At 34.5% G+C, this 22,072-nt stretch overlaps 1 protein-coding gene across 1 annotated transcript in view; it reads right to left on the bottom strand.

The window, feature by feature from the left end:
- The window catches only part of LOC106471092 (apoptosis-stimulating of p53 protein 1-like), a gene marked incomplete at its 5' end in the record, with an annotated part of 84,610 nt that overhangs the window by 12,021 nt on the left and 50,517 nt on the right, over positions 1-22,072 (bottom strand). Inside the window, 3 exons of the mRNA XM_013931679.2 lie at positions 11,885-12,342; positions 14,154-14,831; positions 15,837-16,030. Of these exons, the coding sequence (XP_013787133.1) occupies positions 11,885-12,342; positions 14,154-14,831; positions 15,837-16,030 (1,330 nt within the window). The remainder of the gene's footprint in view (positions 1-11,884; positions 12,343-14,153; positions 14,832-15,836; positions 16,031-22,072) is intronic.

The following is a 22,072-nucleotide window of genomic DNA, read 5'->3' as shown; positions in this document are numbered from 1 at the left end:
CATCTTTATACTGTATGACAACCAAGATATGTAAAAATAAACATCATCAGTATACAATCATCTTTATACTGTATGACAACCAAGATATGTAAAAATAAACATCATCAGTATACAATCATCTTTATACTGTATGACAACCAAGATGTGTAAAAATAAACATCATCAGTATTCAGTCCTCTTTATACTGTATGGTTTGTTTGTAGTTAAGCACAAAGCTACACAATGGGCTATCTGGGCTCTGCCCACCACGGTCTAGCGTTGTAAGTCCGCAGACATACCGCTGTGCCACTGGGGTGCCAGTTCTTACTGAGTTATTTGAACGTATTGGTATGAACTGTTACAAGTATTGATACTTGGTGTCTCGAGTCCAAACTGTGCAGCCTTACGTTGAGTGAAGTTTCGTTTTGCACCTTCTATCACGTGTTGTAAAACGTTAAGGGAAACATTAAGAGTTATTACAAAAAGCACCAAAGCTCCTAAATTAACAAACGATCTTAAAAGTGAAATATTAAAAACAGTAGAAGCTTGTAGATTTAGTAACTTATCAATAACTTGATTAAAGTAATCTACACAGATCAGTGCTAAAAACGAGCTCAGTAAATAATACAGCTAGTTTAGTATCCGGTCTAAGCAAGAACATAAAATGCCATAAAGCAAGACCTTACAATAATTAGAATGTGTTGTTCATCAGATAATTAAGAACCTTTGCTAATTATAATTGATTTTTTTCATTTTTCAAAATTCTGCAGATTGATTATTTAAAAAAAAAAGTGATTCGCTGCCTGGAGTGCAAATATCTTACACAACGTAAGTGATTTTTCCAAAGGCGCTCTTTTATATTAAACCTCATATAATCAATCCTCCAATATTCAACACATCAGTTAAAAATTCATTTCAACCTACCTAAGAATAATATACTGAACCCCTCAGGAATACATACCAGCATTTAGAAACAAAAAAATTTAATTTCCAAATAAAAACATGTTTTAATACAATTGCGAGCAATGGCTTATTTTTTGCTCTTCTACTCGGTGGTTCCTTAGCTTTATTTTTTCTTTATTAGTGGACAAGACAATAAAATGTACAGTGTGGTTATTTGAATGTTTGGAGTTATTTGTAGAAAACTTTGCATACTGTCACAGAAACATAAAAAGGTAGAGTATATTTGTTTTCTGATTACGAAAGAAGCTTTTGAGACCGTTTTGTTTTTCTGGAATGTGAGGTACGTAGTGTTAAACCATGTATACTGTAACTTCACGTGGTGTTAAACTATATAGACGTGTTTGACTGTATTTTGTGCCGTCAAATGAAACGGGTATACTGACTGTTTGTAAATCAATGGCGACGGAACCGGTGGCGGTCCGTTAGTACGAATATGTAACTTTTTTTTTGTTAACAGTTAAAATGTTAAATTGATTGCTTGGTTAAATTTGTGATATCTTATAACAAAAACACCTTAGGATATCATATTTATCATGAGTGGAGAGATAATGTATATCATCCAATTGATTGCTTGGTTAAATTTGTGATATACTTTATGACAAAAACATTCCAGGATATCATATTTATCATGAGTGGAGAGATAATGTATATCATCCAATTGAGTGCTTGGTTAAATTTGTGATATTTTATGACAAAAACACCCCAGAATATCATATTTATCATGGGTGAAGAGATAATGTATATCATCCAATTGATTGCTTGGTTAAATTTGTGATATACTTTATGACAAAAACACTCCAGGATAACATATTTATCATGAGTGGAGAGATAATGTATATCATCCAATTGATTGCTTGGTTAAATTTGTGATATTTTATGACAAAAACACTCCAGGATAACATATTTATCATGAGTAGAGAGATAATGTATATCATCATTTCCTAATGTTATTTTCTTGTAGCATATATAGTGTTAGCTGTAGAACCTGCATACTTACGAATCAGGATTGGATTTGGAAATCTATAGCTCTTCTGTGAGGATGGACATTCAAGATTATTATGCCATAGTGCTGTGACAACGAATGTTATATCCCCGACTCATTAAATATGTTGAAAACTTCCAATCAGTAAAATTATCTTGACACCGAACTAATGCAATGAGCTGTACACTAAAAGCTCGTTTTTGTATATTTTTGTTGCTATGCCCCATAACTAACACCTGACAGCCAAGTATTGTCACTGTTAGATTAGTTTTAAACCAAACGATGACTTTGTGGCTGGACTTTGTTAATTTATGTGCCAAGTGCGTTCTTATAGGCCGAATACTGCATACATGACTATGAAGTCAATAGACGTACACATTTATAAAATTAAACACACGAATAATACTTATATTTTCATTGGTAGACAACAGTCTGCCGTTAGACGCTTGTAATTTTGTATCATGCTTTACTTTATTTTTCGGCATGTCTATTTCCACTTGTATAAGAAGAGACAATACATAATAAGCACGCAGAGTGAAACCTTTATTTTAGAAAAACAATTTCGGAATATCAGCATTGAAGTAGAACTACCAAACTTTATGTAAGTAAAAACTTAAAAGTTAATTCATCTCAAAGGAAGTTTTTATACAACTAGCGGATGTACCCATGGGATGCACAGTGAGAGGTTTATGAGAATTAACAAATCATTTATATGATTCATTTATCAATGTTCTAGAGAAGGGTCATTGTTTCATTTTATCTATGTCTACATCTCTACTGGGGTTTATGGCTATGTATGCAGAAACCTGCCTTGATTATCTAAACAACATATAATTTTTTACTTTACATTTTTTTTATCGAAAAGCAGTAACTGGCTAAGTAAGTTGTGACTAAAACATATCTCACTTGATATATGTGTATCTTGAACGTATGTATAAACAAAGTGTGAAAAGAAATTTTTCAAATGATTGATGGGATCTGAAAACGAAATGCAATTGTAGAATTAATGTTTTACCAGTTTTGAATGTATTGCTTTTGTTTTTGTCCTAAGTATGCTAGTAATTATTCAAAGTACACAGACTGTACGTACAACTTGTACACCCCATATAATAAAAGCGGAAACTGGAGAAATCCCATCAGTACCGCTAGTGGCCACCCCCATTGTCTGATTTATATGTAGCCGTCACTGGAGCTATGAAATCATTGTAACTTAAAATAAAAACAACTTCTTCTTGAAACAACCGAATCATTTCTAGTTGATTAAACCATATTTGACAGGTCCAAATATAAAAACCTCGGAGGAGTTAGAGGACAAACAAACAAGCATACTTTTCTTAAATTATAGTAGGATTACGATTCTATGCTGCCCCGCTAAAGTAAAGTTGCTTCCGGCGCCCTCTGTAAAATACAGTTTAAATCTAATAGATGATTATTAAAACTCTTTGAAAAAAGAAATTAGCCGTAATAACATTTTGTTTAATAAGAATAAGTTAAATGTAGCAGCTTTGCCAATTCTGCTATTTATTGTATAGAAGAATGAAAGTATGCGTCTTCCATATTCACGTAAAGTTGCTCCAATTCACCGAAAGACGTGCAAACAACAAAAGAACTGAGAGAAGAAACGGTTGGTGGTAGAAAATTCGTGAAACAACGTCTTTAAATTTGTCTGGAATGATCAAATGACGTATCTTGTATGTATGTACGTATATGCACAACTGCTTATAACTTCGATTCGACAATAAACCTGATAAAACGTATCTTTTTATGTTGTTTCTGTTTTTCAGCTCAAAGCTCTGTCCATCGCTGGGAATCGTATCCCACCGTTTAACGTTGTAAGTACATAAACTTATCACTGACCCACCGTGGGAAGTTTTTTAATGAAAGACACTAAATATGTTTTTCATGTAGCATAGAATAGACTCAGGATTGCACAGTTTCTCCAGAATAGCACCATCTAGGTGACAATTTGTTAAACTCTGAATATAAAAAGTCGTTTCATAAACACTCAGGTAAAAATGTTTCAGCAATGGTAACTTCTTAATTACGTATAGATAATATTCCAGAAACTAACATGCGACTGTAAAAATTTAATTTACTCTCAGTTCATTTGAGTTTTATACTTTTGCAAAAAAAAAATGCAATTTGGTGTAAGTTTATTCGGGACAAAGAAAAAAAGAGAGAAAATTATCTTCCTTTCTCAATTATTTATAAATTGATATGCTCAAGTTAATTGAACTGTGTACGTCTTAGAAGGCCTAAAGAATTTGGCAAACGTTATAGTCTGTACTAAAAATCACTGTTATAAACTGTTGACATTGATTTGATAAAAAACAATACAGAAATTTCATTCTTATAACATATTTTTCATTTCACAAGACGGTCTTTCCAGATGTTCAGTGTAATATGATTCGTCAAGAGTGCTGGTGTAGGTTTCAATAGTAGGCGTATTACGTACCGTGAAATAACTTTCATTTCGATTTATTAATAAAGACTGTTGTTCTAAAAAAAAGAAAAAAAAGAAAACATTACAAGCTTTGAAAACAAAGTAGTTTATGATCAAACAAATCTTCTGACGATTAGAAGCTGCCCTTCCAGTTTGTCTTGTCATTGTAGGTTGAACCTAGAACAAAGTGCAATAGTAGTGTCATTGTAGGTTGAACCTAAAACAAAGTGCAATAGTAGTGTCATTGTAGGTTGTACCTAGAACAAAGTGCAATAGTAGTGTCATTGTAGGTTGAACCTAAAACAAAGTGCAATAGTAGTGTCATTGTAGGTTGAACCTAGAACAAAGTGCAATAGTAGTGTCATTGTAAGTTGAACCTAAAACAAAGTGCAATAGTAGTGTCATTGTAGGTTGTACCTAGAACAAAGTGCAATAGTAGTGTTATTGTAGGTTGAACCTAAAACAAAGTGCAATAGTAGTGAAACGTTAGAAGCCTTAGCAGCGGAACATGATCATTTTCTGGGGAAAAATTAGTTTTTGTTTGGAATATAATTTTCCAGAAAATAGAAATTGGTTATTAATACGATATCCATTGCCCAACTTGAAGGAAAAATGTTTTTATTTTTGTTCAATCACCCTACATTATATAAACAAAATAATTTAGCTTATAGAACGGAACATCTATTGTTTTTTCTTTAAAAATTGTGAAAAACTAGGAATTGCATATAAATGTAGTAGCATACATAACTTTATTTGAGTAAAACACGCAGCAACGAATTACATTTGTCTGGAGAAGTACTGTTATGCTACATACAGTCATACTGGGGGTGGGAGGAGATGAATATTTAATAAAAAATCGCCCAAAACTAAATTATTGCCACATATCAAGCTATTATAATCAACTTGATATTTTATTTATTTTAGGAACAATTTTATGACATACATTTAGTCATCTTCAGTATCAATACAGTCAGTTTGGATCAAATTTTGACAGTTAACACCTCGGCATTCTCCACAGCCCTGAAAACCATACTTTTTGAAGCAGTCCGTTTTACAGTTACATCTAATAACCTTCAATAAAGAATTGGGAGCATGTGTCAGATTAGGGACCATTTGATCATTGTACACAAGTCATTCCAAATGTAGCAGATTCATATTTGCACATGTTCCTTCCCTTTGTCTGACCTCGAAAATAAACTTACAGACTATAGCATTCAGCAGCTTTGGATGTTGGACGAAGTACTTTTACTTCTACATGCGGATTATTTGAAGCAACTACGTCACGAAACACGCTGTATCGAATCAAATTGAAATCACCATTTTCTTTTCTTTTAACAAACATACTAGAGCCTTTTCACTGGCATTAATAACTTGATTTGTTGTTGTATCCTCTTTACCAAATCGCTTGCTTTCGAAAAAACACAAAAAAATTGGAAAAGTTCTGACAATAAAATGTTCAAATTGCTGCTTTTCCTTTATATTTTTTTCAGGATATCTACCGAAAATACAATCCTTTCTGAAATGAACATTTTCCTTTCAGTGCAAAATCCAGTGATGTAGTTATAAATTTTATGGTGGCGGAGAAGCCCTGCCAAAATTTTTCAGACGTGAGAGTTCACCATCGTGGTGAAGATCTCATATTTAACAGGCCCCTCACGAGTTGGGGGCACATTTTTGTTGAAAAAAAATACCCTACCCAATCCAGTTTTTCTTAATTTTAAGTGAAATATTTTGGACATTTTTATTGGCTAAAAAGAAAGCATTTCCCGCATTCTTTTATCGTTGGGGCTGCGAAAAGCGATTTGAAGTGGTAAGGTGATTGAAATCCGTCAGCGCATCACGGGCTTAACAGCCAAGCACAAGAAGCATGGACGTCTCCAAATGCCACGCAAAGGTATTCAGGAACCGTTTAGAACCATCTTGGTAGGAAATGTGCAGCATGCCGAGTACAATATTATAGGTTTAGCTGCTTTCAAAGTGTTGCTGTCTGCTCATCCCACTGCTGACTGTCATGATGTTTCGACCTTCCTTACCGAATCGCAGGTGAAATCGTTCGTATCTCAATTGAAAGCTAAACATAAAAAGGTGATAGCAGAAGCATAAAAGGTTAGCAATTACTTAATTAATGATGCTGAGAATGAAGCTTTATTTATATATACTGAATTTACTCCCAGCAGGTAGACCTTAGTACTAGCTAGTATGGAGACTTGAGGATGCTGTATTTCACTTTAAAGAAATTATCAATTAACAAACGAAAACTTGTTTCGAAGTTATCTCGAAAAGATGCATCCAAAACCACCTTCTTTGGGTTTCCGAATTGAACTTACTTTTAATATTCAACAAATTGTGGTGTAAAAGACATCACTTGGCTCCTGAGGGACGAGTTAAAACCTAATTTCCATTTTTGCGAATCCATTTTAAATATATTTAAAAATATTCAACGCTGATTACTTGAAACTGATTATATTAGTACTAGATTGAATACGTATATTGTACTGAGCTCAACTTCCTTTAACTTAATCAGCAAGAAAAAAAAACAACAACTGGGTACCATATAAAAGTCACTAACATTATAGCAAGTTTTAAAAACGCATATTTTTGAATTTACACTATTTCTAACTGCGTTACAATATTGACAACTTTGAATTATATAATGTTTTTCACACCTTCTGTCCTTCTAACACGAATAACGAAACAAAAACGACTTTCATTGTATATAAGTAATTAATCTTTTGAAAAACGTGCACATTTTAAACACACGGTATAATTGTAAAATGTATTTTAAGTGTTTTAATATCATATTTGTGTGTTTTAATAATCATGTGACGTATGAAAAAAAACACTTCATCACTATAAAATTCTGAGACCCGCTCTTGAGCCGAATCGGTCGCACGGTGCCTAAAGCCAGCTTCTGAGGGAGACTGACAGCGTGTATGTGTGTGCTGGGCAGTCTGAGAGAGCTCTACTAGTGGACACGGGTGAGGGGGAACAAACTGCTAGAGAGTTCTCTAGTACTCCAAGAGTTTGGTTATGGAAGACACTTAATGTCAAGTGTAAAGTAAGTGCCTTATCTTTTATATAAGTATGTTTAGGTTTTGAAGTGTTGAAACACAACTTCAATTTTACTTGTAGAATCTCTAAACAATGTCAATAATGACAATAAAACTTGTAATATTTACTAGCGCTTGACAAGTAGACGTCATAATTATAAATACGGTGATCTCGACTTGTAACTTTACACACGCAGCACTATTCCAAACTACTGAAGCATGAAATCTATCGAAGTAAGAGATATTTTAAAACCAAAATAGTTATAGACACACTATAAATTAAAAATACCTTCACCTCTAAGAAATTAAATTTGTAACATTTAAACTGGATGTTAATGGTGTTCCAAGATAAACTGTTGTGAATGTAATATCTTTAATTACTTCCTAACTATTAACTGTGCTCGCTTTTGAGGTACTGTCAATGTCCACTTATTGAAATGTTTGTTAATAACAGAAAGATGTATATTGCTCTCAAATCGTTGCAACAAACTGAAAATAAACAGCATATATAATATTTTAGTGCAGTTTTATCTTAAGCCAAAAATAAAGACGTTTCACATCTTAGATTTTTACAATTTCTTAATATGTTGTACAATACTCCATTAAAAATAATATAAATTTATCGGAGCATTTATAGCAAGGTTTTAGTAAATTTCTAGTTCTTTGTGATATTCTGCAAAAAAAGAAAAAAAAACGTCTTTTACCCTTAAAATTAGCATGTTCCACTTTGTGGAATTCTTATGACTTTTAATTGGATACAGTGCACTAGATTTCATTTGTTTGCAATGTGTACTAGCTAGGCCTAAAGTTCCATAGAGTGACTGAACGTCAACGTTACCAAAAGCATGAAAAGTAGCTTAATAATTTAGAGTCAGAAGTATATCCACATTCTGAAACAAAACAATTGATAACTAACAAATATGTAATTGATTTTTAACAAAACACGGTAAACTAGCAAAAACGTTCTCCTGCTTTAAAGTTTACGGAGAAAATTTGATAAGTAAAACATCAATCTTTTGACTTTTATAAGATGGCGAAACATAATTATAATTATACTGGTCATAATACATTAGTATTAGGACTATTATATCTTTAAACACTACGTTCTTTATCAAGTCCCTTAGGGATTTTTAAGAACTAGAAGAGTTTATACTAATAGTATTCCAACCATACTATATTCGTCATATCCATTGTCGACGACGCATTCCGCTCAATCCAGAGCTCTTCATGCCGGCTGAGATACAAGGAAAATAGTAGTGGTCGGAACACTATTTATACAAGACATGGGCGATCTGCACTCTATTTACTGCAGGGAATCGAACCCCGAATTTTAGCGTTTTAATTCTTTAAACATAACGCTCGTATTAAAATTAAGCTCAAATTGGACATATTTTGATGATATGTAATATATGTTAGTGGTTCTCAAGTACACTGTCATTGTTAAGTTCGTCTTTATGGAGAGGTTCCATAACATAACACATTTTTGGTCATCAAGCAGTATAAAGAAGATTGTATACTGATGATGTTTATTTTTATAGATCTTGGTTGTTCCGCAGTATAAAGAGGACAGAATACTGATGATGTATATTTTTATACACCTTGGTTGTCACGCAATATAAAGAAGATTGTATACTGATGATGTTTATTTTTACACATCTTGGTTGTCACGCAATATAAAGATGATTGTATACTGATGATGTTTATTTTTATACATCTAGGTTGTCACGCAGTATAAAGATGATTGTATACTGATGATGTTTATTTTTACATATCTTGGTTGTCAGGCAGTATAAAGAGGACACAATACTGATGATGTATATTTTTATACACCTTGGTTGTCACGCAATATAAAGATGATTGTATACTGATGATGTTTATTTTTACATATCTTGGTTGTCACGCAGTATAAAGATGATTGAGATACTGTACGTACACGTGCGTTACAAGTAGATCACACAAGTTAACTTATGTTCGTCGTTTCGTGTTTGTTTTTACTATATTACAATTAAATACGACACAGTTATGACCGAAATGCGGTGGTTTTGGAGACTTTTGGTCTTTGTGGGTATTTTTTTCTCGGTTTGAAAAAAACAACAACTCGAATTAAATTATAAAATGGAAATAACATACAAAGAAAATAATGCATCCTACAACTAATTGGTGTCAATACGAAAATACATCAGGCTTAGCTAATTTACATTATTAAATTACATATGCTTTTCTAGCACTTCTAGTGATAGTCATCAACAAGGGAATTAATATATGAATTAATGCTCAAAGTACAAACCTGGAACGGGCATTATTTTTCAAAAATAACTTAATGTAGATGCTGAAAGTTATTTAATAATTTTACAACATCAAGTTGTTGATTCTAAATTGTTACTGATGCGCTTGGCGTTTTTGCTTACTACATTACAGAAATCAGTTTGTTGTGGAAGAGAGTTCGTGACCTAAGGTTTCAACTTTAAGTGTACATACTCTATTGATTTATTTGCTTTCAAAGCAACAAGAAAAATAGGCTTTCATCGATAAGGTTGACAGCGGGTGCTGTGCTGCTCGCACACTTCAACAATCCATGTCAAACCATGCATGGCCTTTGACACGGTGCTTTACTTACCCCGTCTTCCTCCTTACATTTTGATAGGCACTCAAACCTAGCTTCGTTTTTAGTTTCTCAATAACCCATAGGCTTAATTTGCTATTACTTATAGTTACCCTTGACAAATTTCCCCCGTTTGTTCTTAATGTTACGCTTTTTCATACTTCGAGGCCCGTCATGGCCAGGTGGTTAAGGCACTCGACTCGCAATCTGAGGGTCGCGGGTTCGAATCCCCGTCACACCAAACATGCTCGCCCTTTCAGCCGTGGCGGCGTTATAATGTAACGGTCAATCCCACTAGTCGTTGGTTAAAGAGTGGCCCATGAGTTGGCGGTGGGTGGTAATGACTAGCTGTTTTCCCTCTGCTAAATTAGGGACGGCTAGCGCAGATAGCGCTCGTGTAGCTTTGCGCAAAATTCATAACAAATAAACAAACCCTCTCTTTCTTCTACACATGCATGCCTACTCTTTCACTTACCTGAACTAAAAAAATGCTAGTGCTTTCTCTAGAACATCTGCGAACACACTCCCTCAATTAAATAAGCTTGCTTCAGCCATATCTTTGCTTTGCTTGCGTGTACTCGCAAGAATCAGCTATATGATGACTTTGCAAAAACGTTTGGTTTCGGCAAATTTTCATTTACGTTGTGTTGCAACGAGAAGAGAATAAATCAATTATTCAATAAATGGAACGATAATAAAGTCAGAATATGCTGCAAATGACACTTGACCACACAGCAGAAACCACTACATCACAAGGTAGGGAATTTTGTTTTGGAAACTTGAAATGTCATGCAAAGCACATGCAAGAAGCAGGAGCAATGTACTCGGTTTTGCTTAGATTAAAATAGCTATAGCTATATTTTATTTTTTCGCACATTGTTATTTTATTGACTTTAATCAAAATAATTAGTTAAGTAAGGAAATCATTTGGATTTTTTATATTTTTTTTTTGCAAAAAATCACGATTAATACGTTTGATTTAATCAAAACAACTCAGGATATTTAAAGCTATTTTCATACGAGCAACACCGGGTACTCTGCTAGTTAGTAATATTTATTCAACTACGTACTACGATTCCGTTTAGACGGTTTGAAATTCTACAGGAAATAACAATCCCACCATAAAACAAAATTCAATTTTTTACGCAAAATTACTGAAACGAATTGAAATATGAAGAAAAACTGCATTGCGATTTTTTATTAGTTAAATTGTTCTTGTAAGAGTTCATTAATATTTGGACTTTATACTTTCTGTGGTTACGCGAGGAAAAAACAATAACTACCTTTTACACCAACCAAAACAAACAGTTTACGTCATCACAGTTCAATAAAAAATGTAGACTACATCTGTAGCTGCAAAAGTGAAACAGTTTGCTTGTTTGTTGTTAGACACAAACCTACACAATTGGCTATCGGTGCTCTGCCTAGCACGGGTATCGAACCCCGATTTTTAGTGTTATAAGTCCTCAGACTTACAGCCGAGCCACTGAGGGCCAATTTGTCCTTAAGTTGTAAAATGAGGTATAAGTATTTGAAACTGAATACAGAAAGTGTTTTAACGAATAAATAAATTTAAGAAGAAATTTTCTGTATGTTTTAAATCGCTATAACCTTCCATGTTAATCTGCACACACGATTACTTCCTAGAACTTTACTTTCGAGGAAATCTGAATACAACAACTGCTAATATTTTTAAACAGAACTTCCGTTTGAATGTACTACAGGGATAAGATATGTAAAGTTAACATAAGGCAAGCTAAACCCGTTCAGTATTTGTTACTTCAGTACCACTTTTTAATTTATCCGGCTGGAAGTCTCCTTTTCAGTTTTATAAGAAAACCTTATTCGAGTTGTCGTGATCGCACCTGAATCCGTTGATGTTCTTGTTAGCCTGGTTCCCGGGGGCTTTCAAGGCAGATAAAGTCGAGTCTAACGAATCTAAAGATGTTTCTACATAGCCTCTTGCTGAAGATGAATTGCCTTCAGCAAGCTGGTGGGTTTGTCGAGGCGGAGGCACGGGCCTCACTGGGAGGGGAGGAGGAAAATACTTCACAACAGAGGGGGTGGTCAAACTTGTTGTGGTTGAAATGTTGCTAACGATAGTTTCTCGTGCTGATACACTTTGATGACTGTCTGAGGAACCGGTATGCCTGGGACTAGTCGAAAGTCGAACCTCCGCCCGTGGGGCAGTTGACTGAGACTGAGGGATCATATCTGTCCTTGAAGGTGAGACTGGCAGGAGTACAGAGTTTCCTTGACTCCCTGGTAGCGGGATTAGTTCGTGTAAAGTAGGTGGTAATTCACTGTTGGTCAGTACTGGTTGCTAGAATGAAAAAGTTCTTGAACTTATAAGAGGATCTGAAAAATGTTAAATTTTTACCAGATGTAGAAAACTAAAATTGAGGAAGAAACATAATTATAGTTAATCATGAATTTGATTAGTATCGATTTATGGTGTTAGTACCCAATTATAATAAATTAAAAAGCACGACTACAAAAACAATCATAGAATTTCAGCAAACCAGTAAGCTGAAATACAACATAATATCAAGTAAATATGCTGAATTATAAAGTCAGGTTATTTATCGTAACAAACGGTAAACACACGATGATGTACTGATAAAATGTTGTAAACAAGTTATTAAGGCCTGATGATGACAAAACCTTGTCGAAACGTTGTACATTTGCTGTCATGTTAAACTTATATTAAAGTCTTTCTTCATTACCCATTTAAGCCGTCTCCAGCCATTATTAATCACTACCGAAGTAAAAATTTAAGAACTATATTACAGTCACGAATCGTGCTTAAATGTTGAACTGAAGAAACAAGAATAAGAATCATGATAAACTTGAATTATAGAAACACATAAGAATCAGTCTTCACTGGAATATTGTAGAAGAAAGTAAAATAATGAGGCATAATTGGTGAATTGTAGAAAAACTATAATGATCAAGCTTAACTGGCAAATTGGAGAAGTTTAAGAATCAATCCTAACTGTTGAATTAAAGAAGTAAGTATAAGTATCATGCTTAGTTGGCCAATAGTAGAAACAAATATAAAAATCAGGCTTAAACTGGTTAAGTATAGAAAAAAAAAGTATACGGATCAAGTATAACTGTAGACGACGTTTTACAGTTCATTTGTAGAAAGAAGTATAAGAATCAGGTTTAACTAGTTGACAGAAACAAGTATAAGAAACTATCTTAACTGGTATACTGTAAAAAATATAAGAATGATTCTTAATTATTGAATTGTAGTATAAGTATAATAGAAGTAATAAGTAATAGAAGTATAAGAATCGTGCTTAACAGATGTATTGTGGAAACAAGTTTAAAAACCAGGCTCAATTCTTCAATTGCAGAAACAAGTACAAGAATAATACTTAATTCATAAATTGTAGAAACAAGTTTACGAATCATGCTTAACTCGACAATCGTAGAAACAAGTATAATAATTAATTCATTAACTGTAGAAACAAGTATCAGACTCATGCTTAACTAGTCAATTGTAGAAACAAGTATAAGAATAATACTTAATTCATAAATTGTAGAAACAAGTTTACGAATCATGCTTAACTCGACAATCGTAGAAACAAGTATAATAATTAATTCATTAACTGTAGAAACAAGTATCAGACTCATGCTTAACTAGTCAATTGTAGAAACAAGTTTACGAATCATGCTTAACTCGACAATCGTAGAAACAAGTATAATAATTAATTCATTAACTGTAGAAACAAGTATCAGACTCATGCTTAACTAATCAATTGTAGATACAAGTTTACGAATCATGCTTAACTCGACAATCGTAGAAACAAGTATAATAATTAATTCATTGACTGTAGAAACAAGTATTAGACTCATGCTTAACTAATCAATTGTAGATACAAGTATAAGAATCATGCCGAACTGATTAACAAGACACATTTGCGACACTATATTTAATTCACAAAATCATGTTTATAGTAGAAACACTTCTGTATCTGGGAGGATATGGAAATAAAGTGTTAAGTTTGAGTTTTAAATGATCAGAAAAAGTTGTATTTACGCCGGAGAATCTTCTAGATCTAGCAGAAGAGTAACAAATCTGGCCATTTCTTACGTAAACATTAAAGAAAAACAACATTTACTTACAATACTACAGTTGGAAGCGCTTGAATTTACTTGCATTATGGAATTGCCATTAGTACTACACTGCCCCCTGGAGGGTGGAAGCCTTCGGAGAGGCAAACAGTAAGGACGAAGATGATGCGGGGGTTGGATAGGCTTTCCCGGTGGCGGTGGAATGACATTTTGTTTGGTGGGAAGCTGTTGTAGATGCATGGAAACTTGTTCGGTGCTAGAAGAGGAAGTTACGAAAGTAGTTTGTTGATGGGCTTTATCTTCGATCGATTTTAGTCCGTCTCCACTTTCCTCGGAATTATTGATATATTTCTCAGGTTTGATCGTAAATATAGTACTGCTAGGCAGTATCTGATATCTTGGGCTGTTGGCAGGTTCACCTAACTCTACGATACCTTTTCCTCTCCTTAGAGGAGCTTCCAGGTCGTTTTGAATACGATCAGGTTCTTCCACCACAGCAATATGAGGATGTGTTTTAATTGACCCGCGTCTCACATGTGCTTGTTTGGCTACAGAAGCAGCATGATTCTGGCCAGAGATCTGGTGATTTGCCATTCGTTTCCGGTGGAGACGTTGTTGTAGTTCTGCAATTCGTTGGTCCATTCCCGAAACATCTTCGTGATTTTTAACCAGTGTCTCCCTCTGCTGTGCAATCCGCGCATTCTGCCCCTCGTTAAGCTTCGTTCGATACTACAAAATAAATAACAGTCAAAAATGATATTTTTCGAAAGTCTATAATTTGTAGGATATTTTATCTTACAAGAAATATATACGTTAATAAGATGAAAAATTTAGCGATTTACATTTTAGATATTGTGGTTTACAAAGAAGCAATGCTACGTACACATTGATAAAGTTACCGATTTCTTTCACCAAGATACAACAGCAAAAATGTTATCTATTGACAGATGTAGCTATCAAAGCTTACATATAAAATTTGATCTAAATTCTTTATTCATTAGCTTATTTGGATTTAGCTTATACTAATCAGGATAATCAGGAATTGACCTTACTAATGTCACTTGACAATATCCTGCATTCAATCTTTAGACCAATCGATAGAAAGTTTGATGTTTCGAATAATCCAACAACAGCCACAATAACAAAATCACCAGATCATAATAATATTATTATATGATTGAATAAAATACTTTTTCTCCCAATTTATTTTTTAACAGGCTTTTGTCAGATGGTCACTCATTTGCAGCGATTGAGTTGATCAGTCTTCGCTGTTGTTTATATATATATATATAAGGTATTTGATCCTTACTTTGGTTGTTGTGCTGTACAAGATTTGGATACTAGCGAAAATACCAGAATTTTTCTTTCATACTGAAGTTCAAATAAAAATCGCACTGTCAGAGAGTATATCGAACACACGCAGAAAATGATACGGAAGACAACGAAGAGCAACAAAATCTATAAGTTCAACATGTTCAAACCTTTTATACTATGGTATTTTTATAGCATAATGTAAGGAAAAATAATTCGAAAATTATAGTCTTTTAAACAGAGCTTAGAAGTTGAGAATACACGTATGTTGAGGTAATGAAAAATTTACTGTATTGTAGTTGAGGTGGATGACTTCAAATCAGGTTCTGTAGTAACTTTTATACTATTTAGAAACTATCTTCGTTTTGCACGAAACAACAATATTCCATGAAAAAGCGCAGTAGCTGTTTGAAAGGCACTCACCACTAATTCCCTCTTAAGTTTCTCCAGCTCCAGTGCTGCAGGCAAGGAGACGTTGTTACTGGTTTTAACTCCATTAAGATTACCTCGTCGTAGTTCCTCCAGTTGTCGCGTGAGGTCCTCCACCTTCGCCACAGCCAATGAAAGTTCTTTCTCTTTCTCATTAAAGAGGGCTCGGACAGATTCTAATTCTGCACCTGTAAAAACAAAGAGAGAGCGAAAAAAGGACAATCAATCTTTCGCCATTCGTGGGATCGAACCCGATTCCTCTCGTGCACCAACTGAACGTTGCACGATCTGAGTTGAAGGGTTGACCTCCTCGCAATTGTTTTAAAGAACTCGTACTGTCTAGCTACCATAATTTTTATTCACAAACAAGATCCCTCCTCAAACCTTATCTCAAAATCGTAGGGCGACAACCAGATGGTGTTATAGCGCAATTTGTGATAATCTTGTGATTCTGCATGGGCCGGTATCGAAACTGGTACCTCTCGCACATCAATCATAGAACATTATACCATCTGCTAATAAGGAATTTTTCCAAGAACTTAAACTATTTGACTACAGCAGTGAAAAATGTACTTGAAACATAACGTTACGTACATTTTTGTTTGTTTTAAAGCTAAATTACGATAAATAAGTTACATAACATCTATTAGAAATATGCAGAGAATAAAAATAAAATGGTTTATTTGAATTAAAAAGCAAATAAAATCGAATTTCTATTGAAAGTATTGTATTGTATTTATGGCAAAGTTACTAAGGCTATCTGCCGCCGCCCCTACTTTAGGAAGGCAACCAGTAAGTAGCACCTTACTGTTTACTATCCACACTAAGGACTATAGCTTTTATAACACACCAACAACAAAGTGTGGGGGATATTTTGTAGTTTCGCACGAATTCGAACACGGCTCGCCAGCTCTGAAATCCAGAGCTGTACCTCAGGGCCCAACCTTTGCCCATATATGCTATATGCGGTATGTATATCGCGGGAAATCAACTCTCGAATTTCAGCACTGTAAATCCAAAAACTGTTCCCAGGACCACTGGGGGCCTATCATATGTAAATCATTGAAGAAAAACCAACCAACAATTCAGTGAAAACAATAGTCAAAAGTAAAAAGTCTGAAATGTATTTACCAGGATAAAACATTTTGAAACAACGGAAAAACAGGAAAAGCATTTACATGATAGGACTAAAAGGAAAATGAAAAAATAGTTTGTGAGTGAGAGATGAGTTGAGAAAAACAACAACAAATGCATGTGTGTTATAGCAAAGCCACGTTGGGCTGTCTGCTGTGTCCATTGCGAGAGTTCGACCCTCGGATTTTAGTGTTGTAAGTCCGTAGACTTACTGCTGTCCCACCTGGGGACTAAAAAAGAAAAGGCAAATGCACAGGAAAGAAAGAAAGAAAAAGAGTGAGAACTGTGCAAAGGAGGGAGTTGCTTTTAATTTGAGTTCTTAAATATAAAGTTCTCTTTTCCTTCAGCTTTCACATTTCATCGGGAAAATTTCCGAGTATTTTAAAACCTGGGATGGATAATAGGCCTGACAGCGATTTTCTAATACATGTTTATGTAAACTATTTTCTTTTATTTTTTTATTATATGAAAATGATATCGGTTTTGATTTTAAAACTATATATAAAACTAAACAATTTAACAGAGTCAAGAATAATGAATAATGTTCTGGTTTCATTTAATGTTTTACACTTTTGCAAATGCAAGATACCTGTTTTTCAGGAACAGAGTTTTTACGTTAACGTTTAAAGAACTGGATTAAGCTGCTGTAAAAATATCCATAATGTACTGGCAAATTCAAAAACCTTGAAAATAAAACATGTTTTCAATACAGACTCGCGTCATTTGAAGTTAAGACTCTTAATTCAATAACAGGAAGAAAAGAATGTGCAAACGACTACAGAAAGAAATGTTGTGGTCAACAGCAAGTAAAGTATGCCTACTTGCAAGGTCTCAGGTTATGGCATGTTCAAGGTGAAGCATCAGGTTTCCGTGGTTCAAACAAAACTGCTATCTGGGCTCTTGGGAACGGAAGGTCTTGAAATTTTAATACTTACCCTAAAGAATGCTACTAACCAAATTTCTATATAAATGAATGCAGTAATGAATGGGACTAGAAAATGTAACAATGACTTTTGGATGGTTAGCTAAATATGGTATCATGACGTTTTACTGCCGACAAATAATTATGTTCTCAAAACAAAACATTTTCTAGGATAGTGAAGGACTATATTGTAATAAACTATCGCACTGAACTTGATTAAATAAAAACTTGATTGAATAAAAAAGTAATTGAATAAGTTGCTGGAAAAAAAGGCTATCACTACATAGTAAATACGTTTGTTTGTTTGTTTTGAATTTCGCGCAAAGCTACACGAGAGCTATCTGCGCTAGCCGTCCCTAATTTAGCAGTGTAAGACTAAAGGGAAAGCAGCTAGTCATCCCCACCCACCGCCAACTCTTGGGCTACTCTTTTACCAACGAATAGTGGGATTGACCGTGACTTTATAACGCCCCCACGGCTGAAAGGGCGAGCATGTTTGGTGTGACGGGGATTCGAACCCGCGACCCGCAGATTGCAAGTCGAGCTCCCTAACCACCTGGCCATGCCGGCCAGTAAATACGTACAATATTATTTATGTTTGCACGGGTACAAATTTTATGACGTAATTTTCGTGTTCAAGGATTTTTGACATGATCATGGTTGCTTTTATAATATTCCGATAGCATAATTTCTATACATGCAGAAAAACTTAAAATGAAATAATTAATAGCTGTATCCTTTTGCCGGCAGTACTACTGCTATTGATATACGAATAATCTAAAGCTATTTATCTGTAGTGAGTTCAAACGTTAAGTATGTCTAAAACTGGTGTTAACGCGTGATTAGCAAACTTGTAGCCAAATAGAAACACGCCACTTAATTGTTAAACAGATAACTTAGCAGGATAAAGGATAACCATAACTTGCTATTGACGTATCCTTGAAATAGCAGGAGTTTGTTGACTAAAAAAATATCAGGAATGAGCCAGCTATCTGAGAACGTTTCATGGTAATAGAGGAGTTAAAAGTACTTTACTGCAGAAATAACCAAATAAAAACTTTACAACGCCTATACTTACAACACAAAGTACTGATACTGAGAAACTGAACTATAGAAAGAACTAAAGAATACAACTTTAGAAAATCTATGTTTACAACACAAAGTTTTGATTCTTAAAAGCTTAACTGTAGAAATAATCAAATAATAAACTTTGCAACGCCTATACTTACAACACAAAATACTAATACTGAAAAACTCAACAGTAGAATTATTTGTAATTAAGCACAAAGCTACACAATGGGCTATCTGTGATCTGCCCACAACGGGTATCGAAACCCAGATTCTAGCGTTATAAGCCCGCAGACATACCGCTGTGCCACTGGGGCTAACTGTAGAAATGGCCAGATAATAAACTTTACAACGCCTTTACTTACAATGCAAACTATTGAAACTGGGAAACGTAATTGTAGAAATCACCAGAAAATAAACTGATAAAATAAAAAGTGATAAAATTTTGATTCTGAAAAAAATACTTCAAACTATAATTATAATACAAAGTATTTTGTTACTATGGGAATAAATGTAGCATCTGAGTGAGGCTACCTTGGTGTTAAGATGTGAAAGTGCTTAAATTATTCTACAATATTTGTTTGTTGTTCAGCACAAAGCTACATAATGGACGATCTGTGCTGTGCCCATCGTGGGTATCGAAACCCGGTTTTTAGCGTTATATGTCCGCAAGCCTTACCGTTGAGCTACTAGGGGCTATTCAACAACAGCTGGATCTTGAAATTTATTAGAGATTTGTAATTGGTGGTTATTTGTACAGTTATACTTCCTGGGATAATGTTAAGCAGAGTATAGAAAGTCAAAATTTAGAAGATTTACATCAGAGAAAGATAACATGAGTTTAAACTAGAAGGCGGGAGTAATAAATGTTGTGACTCGGAGACCTTGGGAACTAAATTTCATTCACAGTGAATTAAAAATCACTGGAAAAAACTCCCAAGAAAACACAAGGTTAATAGTCCATAGCATCTTCCCACTAATGGGTTAACAGTAAGACAACATATAAGGTTGAAAGATAAATTTAAAAAGGCGAGTGGAAACTAGCCTGAACAGTGGGATACCTACACCTTCCTCTTGTAATGCTTGCAATAGTCTTCCTTACTGTTGACTATTCTTCGAGTTATTTTTTGGTAGAGATATAGAAGCCCATTAATAAAATAGAGCAGCAAAAAGGTATTTTAACGTTTGTAGCGTAGCTCTAGAGATACATAAACAGAGGCCCAGAAAATAGCGAACCAGAGGCTCAACAATGGTGAAGGAAAAAAGTAGGTTAGTTGCAATAAACGAGCTCGTAGTAGAAACTATACATTGCAGGTCAACAACTAGCTTTATTAAAGCCAGTTTACATAAAGGCACCTGAAGCTTGGCAGAAAGGACAGAATTACTAACATAATTGGACCTGTAACATGGACTATAAAGAACACTAATTGGATCTGTAACATGTGGGACTATAAAGAACACTCATTGGACTTGTAATATTTGAGATATACAGAACACTAATTGGACCTGTAACATGTGGGACTATAAATAACACTAATTAGACCTGTAACATGTGGGACTATAAAGAACACTAATTGGACCTGTAACATGTGGGACCATAGAGAACACTAATTGGACCTGTAATATTTGAGATATAAAGAACACTAATTGGATCTGTAACATGTGAGACTATAAAGAACACTAATTGGACCTGTAACATGTAGGACTATAAAGAACACTAACTGGGCCTGTAACACGTGGGACTATAAAGAACACTAATTGGACCTGCAATATTTGAGATATAAAGAACACTAATTGGACCTGTAACATGTAGGACTATAAAGAACACTAACTGGACCTGTAACATTTGAGATATAAAGAACACTAATTGGACCTGTAACATGTTGGACCATAAAGAACACAATTGGACCTGTGACATGTGACACCATAAAGAACACTAATTGGACCTGTAACATGTGGGACTATAAAGAACTGTAATTGAACCTGTAAAATGTGAGACTATAAAGAACACTAATTGGACCTGTAACATGTGAGACTATAAAAAACACTAATTGGACTTGTAACATGTGAGACTATAAAGAACACTAATTGGACCTGTAACATGTGAGACTATAAAAAACACTAATTGGACCTGTGACATGTTAGGATGGTATTAGAGTATGACTACCATGTTTTAACTTGTGTGTGTGTGTATGGCCACCATTGTTAGGATGGTATTAGTTTATGACTATCATGTTTCAAGTTGTGCGTGTGTATGTGGCCACCATTGTTAGGATGGTATTAGTTTATGACTATCATGTTTCAAGTTGTGCGTGTGTGTGTGGCCACCATTGTTAGGATGGTATTAGTTTATGACTATCATGTTTCAAGTTGTGTGTGTGTGTGTGTGACCACCATTGTTAATGGTATTAGTTTATGACTATCACGTTTCAAGTTGTGCGTGCGTGTGTGGCCACCATTGTTAGGATGGTATTAGTTTATGACTATCATGTTTCAAGTTGTGCGTGTTTGTGTGGCCACCATTGTTAGAATGGTATTAGTTCATGACTATCATGTTTCAAGTTGTGTGTGTGTAGTACTCGCAAGCTGTTTTAACGAAACGATATATTTTGCGTATTAAGTTTGATCTTTATTTATAAATACTGTTTTTTTAACCTTTGATATACTAGTAATTTACTTTTCTATAACAAAATAAGTTAATGTAAGTATAAATATATTGTTGAATCTTGACTTTAGTATGTTGCACCTGCCTAGTTGTCGCTATTTTAGAACCCTGTCCTCTTACTGATGTGTCTGACCTTGTTACAAGAAAGGTGACGTTTTCGGAGTCGCTGGCTTGACGTTCACGTGGGAGAATGGATAAGGTCATCAATCATCAACAGTTCACAGCGGTGGATGTCGGTGGAATGACACATGTTTCTGTCCTAGGTTTACACAGTGTAATGTTACACAGTGGAGATTTGGCATCAGATATAAATAGAGATGGCCTGTATCTTAACAGGGACAACATCTAATACAGCACATAGAAAGGTCTTAATAGAGATTAAGTCAACCTTTCAAATTCGATGACGAGGAACCCACTTTGAGACTAATAATGGCTGGAGAC

This window comes from Limulus polyphemus, unplaced genomic scaffold, assembly GCF_000517525.1.
Source record: "Limulus polyphemus unplaced genomic scaffold, Limulus_polyphemus-2.1.2 Scaffold4404, whole genome shotgun sequence".
NCBI lineage: Eukaryota > Metazoa > Arthropoda > Merostomata > Xiphosura > Limulidae > Limulus > Limulus polyphemus.
Note: the sequence above shows the minus strand (reverse complement) of the source record. Positions and strands in the feature narration are given on the sequence as shown.